General features: G+C 37.2%; 1 protein-coding gene across 1 annotated transcript; it reads right to left on the bottom strand.

The window, feature by feature from the left end:
• Nucleotides 1-448: 448 nt before the first annotated feature.
• FOXA1 (forkhead box A1) lies at nucleotides 449-4,929 on the bottom strand. Its single transcript, XM_073638935.1, has 2 exons — nucleotides 4,355-4,929; nucleotides 449-2,639 (listed from the first exon to the last, which is right to left on the bottom strand). The coding sequence occupies exons 1-2, from the start codon at nucleotides 4,424-4,426 to the stop codon at nucleotides 1,437-1,439; spliced, it is 1,275 nt and encodes a 424-aa protein (XP_073495036.1). The 5' UTR covers nucleotides 4,427-4,929; the 3' UTR covers nucleotides 449-1,436.
• Nucleotides 4,930-5,270: the final 341 nt, after the last annotated feature.

Below are 5,270 nucleotides of genomic sequence, written 5' to 3'. Positions count from 1 at the left end.
ATTTGAAGGAAAGCAAGAAACAATGGATTTTGCTGTTCTTTCTTTTATATCCTGAAATATCTCCTTATAAACAATTTACCGACAACTTGTATATATTTAGACAATATTTATAGGTATAGACAATCACTTGTATATTGCACTACACCAGACTAATATATTCTTTTACGTTAGACAGGATAAAGTACATCCTTGTGTTATTGATTGGCTTCTACCTGCGACACTGAATGTATGTATGTGTGCGTATATATATATAGATATATATATCTATATATATATATATATATGTGTGTGTGTACATTTACACGTATATAATATATATATAATATATATACACATACATCCACTACTGTATATATGAATCTATGCATGTACTGTATATAGTCGAGTTCACAATACTGTGAGCGCACTGCACCTTCATCATCTGGAACAGACTCATTCCTCACGTCTGTATTTTATAGCTCTGTTTTTATTTATTTTTTGTTTCTTTTTTTATCTTTTTAAAAATCAAAAAATATTTTAATTACAATTACATTTATAAAATTAAGCTTATTTTGAACAATTTGCATTTTATTGAACCATTATTTAAACCAATTCAGAAGAAAAACCAAAGCGAAGGATGAGATAAAATACATGCAATAAATTACGAATATCAGGGGAAGAACGAATAATCATCTCCATAAAAAAAAATAACAAAAATAAAAACAATAAAGAAAAAAAATTATCTGCTCTCAACCTGTCCCTTTGGGGGCTTTAACAGCTGTATGTATTTTTCGATATGGGAACAGTCATCTAGGGTGGTGTGTGGTGACCCCATGTAGAGACTGTAATGTTTGCTCATTAAGTGACCTATGTTTCTTTGTATAACACTATAGGAGATAAAATACAAACAATTACAATAAAATGAGAAAAGAAAATCATGTATAGCAAAGTTAAACAGTCAGTGGGATGTTTTACTGCCAGGCTGACACCAGTATGGCATAGCCTCAATATTCAGTTATTCTTCCCAGTAACAAAATGAAATCCAGCCCAGGTCGCCCAAGTAACAAAGACTTGAAAGCAAAGTAGAAATGTAACTTTTTCACAGCACAAAAAGTCCTTCACAATTTTGGAGTAAATATATATATATATATAAAACCTAATGTGATTTTTCTCTTCCAGTTATTACTGCCCCAGATACCCTTGTGTGTAAACTTGTCTAGAAACCGATAGACATTTAGCAATATATACAGGATAGACAGTTTCTTTAAATACAAACAGATGCAGCTTAGTTGACCTTTGTGCTTTATATATTACATGGACAGATCTCCAAAAACTGCAAATCTTCTCTTTCAAATAACATTTTTTTTGTGTGAAGCAATAGGTTAATAAAGTAACAGTCTTAGAACAGTTATACAAAGGGGGGAGAGGATGGTATTTTCCATCTCAGTCAGGGATGATTAGGATGTATTAAGGACAGGTCTGGAGTAGACCCCTTGATAATATGTAGGCTCCAGTGCTGAAGGTTCTATAGTCCCTCTTCCAGACATTGATGTACTGCCAAGGGACATGCCTGGCAGGGGCCCACCATAGGAGGAATACTGCTGCAGAGCCTGCTCATAAGCTTTGTAGTCCAGTTTATGCTGTTCAGAAGACATCAGGTTGTTGATGGAGAAGGGATGATTGAAGGAGTAATGGGGGTCTCCTTTAAGGTGGAGGTGGGACTCATGAACTAAAGAGTGAGATGAGTGAGAAGGAATTGGTGATGGACCTCCTGTCACTTGTGGCTTCATGTCTCCATTAGAACCACCATGCTCCAGAGACTGTGGACTGCTGGATGGATTGGACATGGAGGAATTACTGTCCATTTGGCTAGACTTGCCATGTATCCGATGCAAGGGAGATGAAGAACCAGATTGGTCCTTTCTCCCATCTTGTGCCCCCTTGCCACACTGTTGCTTCTCACATTTAAACCTCTTCTGCCGACGGAGATAGCAGCCATTCTCAAACATGTTCCCAGAGTCAGGGTGCAGTGTCCAGTAGGAGCCTTTACCAGGTTTATCTGGGGACCTGGCCACCTTAACGAAACAATCATTAAAGGACAGCGAGTGCCTGATGGAATTCTGCCATCTCTGCTGGTTCTGCCTGTAGTAAGGAAAGAGGTCCATGATCCATTGGTAGATCTCACTGAGGGTCAGCATTTTGCTGGGGGCCTGCTGAATGGCCATGGTGATTAATGAAATGTAGGAGTAGGGGGGTTTAGCATGAGGGTAACTTCTTCGAAACGTTTTAGTGTCTCTTGTCCTGTTTATGTTGGAAGGGGCATAAGCCATGGGGCTCATTGCTGAGTTCATGCTGGAATAAGGGCTTAGACTATTCATGGAGGCTTGTTGGGCAGACATGGCGTTCATATTGGTAGGGCTGAGAGCTGTGCCCATTGATGGCACTCCAGATGCCATGCCATTCATAGCTGAGGGGGCTCCAGCACCCATTCCTGACATACCACTGGGACTCAAGCCTGGTGCTAGCCCTGAGTTAGCGTAGGACATATTAAAAGATCCTGGTGTTATGTTGTTGCTGGAGCTCATGTTATTCATGGTCATGTAAGTGTTCATAGGTGCCAATCCTTGAGTCATGTTGTTAACCGGGACTGAAGAATAAGCCTGGTGGTAAAGCAAGTAAAACAGTCAAAAAACATGAAAATCTAGATGAAAGCATCAATATATTATCAGTGGACTATATCTAAACCCTCTGATGTCCTATCATGACCTAGCCACTAAAGTTATAGATCTACAAGGAGCCTGGTATAATAATTTAAAGCATAAGCTTACTCAGTGTTTTCTTATTTCCATACTTAATATTCATTAAGTATGGAAATAAGAATAATAATTACTGCTTTTAAAAGGAGCCTCAGTGCTCTGAAAGCTTGCAAATATATATATATTTTTTTCTGGTTAGCCAATTAAGGTATCACTCCTAGAATACTTTTGTGTTTATTTTGATAATAAAAATATCTACACATACTTAATATTATCACCCTCTTTAAAAAAAAAAAAAAAAAACACACAACCAAACCCCAGTCTGTAGTATATCTGCATATGTATTGAATAAAGAATTATTGGATTTATGTCAAATGCTTAAAATCACTTTTAAATATCAAATTTGTTCACGAATCTAATATCTAAATGTAGAAATTATTGTGTAATAATGTTTAAGGAGTAATTCATTTTTATTGTTTCTAGAAGAAATAAGCTTCCAAAAAAATAATCCCCCGACCACCCTAGTTGCTAGGTGTTTTTAGGTGATCTCTTCGCCTACCTCGGTGCATAGAATGTGTCATTGTCAGCGGATTCCCAGGTATACAATGTAATCTCCTAACTCCAGATAAATGTGCATTAGACATTGTTCATTTCTGGAGTTACAGGAATAGCCTATTGTGTTTCACTACCGTAAACAATACGGTTTGGGGGCTTTATGTTACATATAAGTGACAATGAGGTCTAATTATTAAGAGAAGTCATTTTCTCTTCTCTTTCAGGATAATAAAGTGAGAACATTAATGAAGGCTCTAGAGTCCCAGCAAAGCGGATGCAACAATGTATCAACAATCTATTATTATTTATTGTAAGTATAGGCATAACTTTTAATACTACATCGATGTGGATCAGAAGAATCTCCTATAAAAAGTGTAATATTTTTAGATTGCCCAACAGTGCTATCAGATCTCCAAGCCTGTCACCATTATGGATCATATATCATATACACACAATTATTTTATGCTTGAAGAATGATCACAATGAGAACGTTGGGTTATAGTCTGTGAGATTAATGGGATTATAACTAGGCATAAAATTAGAAATGAAGAACCTATTGTGAGCCCTGCGAATATCTGGTGTTCAGGAGGGGTGACACTTCTGCCTATAAAGTAGCACAAGGTAGGTAGTGGAGGTTTTGGTGTGTATTAAACTAGAACCTATTTGGTTTACAATTCTAACTAAAAGGAAACTTCTGAAATACTTTATATTAGATCAAATGCTGCAAGATCAGAGAACAAACTTCCTATTAGAATAGGGTTTACTACTCCATAGAAGAACATGGCTGAAATACTCTGAAAACACCTACATTCCATAATGCTGTGTCTGAAGAAAACACACATTTTCGGGCATCTTTATAAACTTCTTTTGAAAAAAGGACCCCTTAGGGAACAAACTTTGTGGCTACTATCTAGAGGAACTGGTTCCACCTCACTGTTCTAAAACTGGAACAATACTAACTAATGCGAGCAGTAGTTGGAGGGAGAGAACTTTTCTCGTAAGACGTTGGAGCAATTCTTTATGTTACAGTGGATAATAGTACAAATAAGAAATCTCTTTCTTACCTCCTGAGTGTCCTGGTAGTAGTTGCTCCAGTCTGTAGTCTCATGTCCTTCCATTTTTACAATTCCTAACATCCTGGATCCCAAGTGCCTAAGTGAAACATTCAGCCCACTAGTCCAAGAAGTGGAAGGGGAAAAGCAGGAGGGAAGGTGACCAGAAGAGCTGTTGATGAGCAGATTGACAGGCTGCTCTGCTCTGTGTCCCCTAAATCAAATGGCAGCAGGAGGGGAACTGGGAAAGTGCAGAGTGAGCTGATGTGGATCTTACGTTATAGAAAGGACTTCCCTCTTCCTTGTCTCTCCTCCTCCTCCTCTTCTTTCCTCACTCCCTCCTTCCCCACACACGTCTCTCCATGAGCTGGCTGCACCTTAGAACATGCAGCAGAGACAGAGCTACACCTGTCTTGCACCCATGGGGAGAGCACACTGAGCAAAGTTCTCTGAAAGTGAGGCCCCAGGTATAAAGATGTGTATCCAGGTGACCACCCCACTAGTAAATAACAAACCAATGGCAAGGAAAAGTGAGGAACAGCCTCCTCCTGCTGCATGGCAAGTTCTCAAGCTGTGGAGAGGCATACACACGTAGAAATGAAGACTTGGTTGCTGCAGAAACAATGGAATATTAACAGTAAATAATTGCAATAATAGTAAAGAAAACATATATAAATAATATTAATGTACTATTCTAATAGTTCATTTTGTAATGTTGAATAAAAATAGAATGTGTATACTCAGGCTGTCTGTATATTATTATTATTATTATTATTATTATTATTATTATTATTATTATTACTGATGTTACTATTACTACTGTTATTATTATTAGTACCATTATTATTTTTATTTTGTTCTATTTTCATTATTATGCTGTTTTATTTTTTTGTCATATGTTTGCATATATATATATATATGTATATAT

This window comes from Phyllobates terribilis, unplaced genomic scaffold, assembly GCF_046119375.1.
Source record: "Phyllobates terribilis strain yellow unplaced genomic scaffold, ASM4611937v1 Scaffold_7__3_contigs__length_470593459, whole genome shotgun sequence".
Lineage (NCBI taxonomy): Eukaryota > Metazoa > Chordata > Amphibia > Anura > Dendrobatidae > Phyllobates > Phyllobates terribilis.
The sequence above is the reverse complement of the archived record's forward strand: the minus strand, read 5'-3'. Positions and strand labels throughout refer to the sequence as shown.

Bases quoted from the DNA above. Each gene is read 5' to 3' on its own strand.
- FOXA1 (XM_073638935.1), bottom strand. From the start codon at position 4,426: ATGTTAGGAATTGTAAAAATGGAAGGACATGAGACTACAGACTGGAGC. The intron at 2,640-4,354 runs GTAAGAAAGAGA...CTTTACCACCAG, and splicing joins ACTACCAGGACACTCAGGAG to GCTTATTCTTCAGTCCCGGT.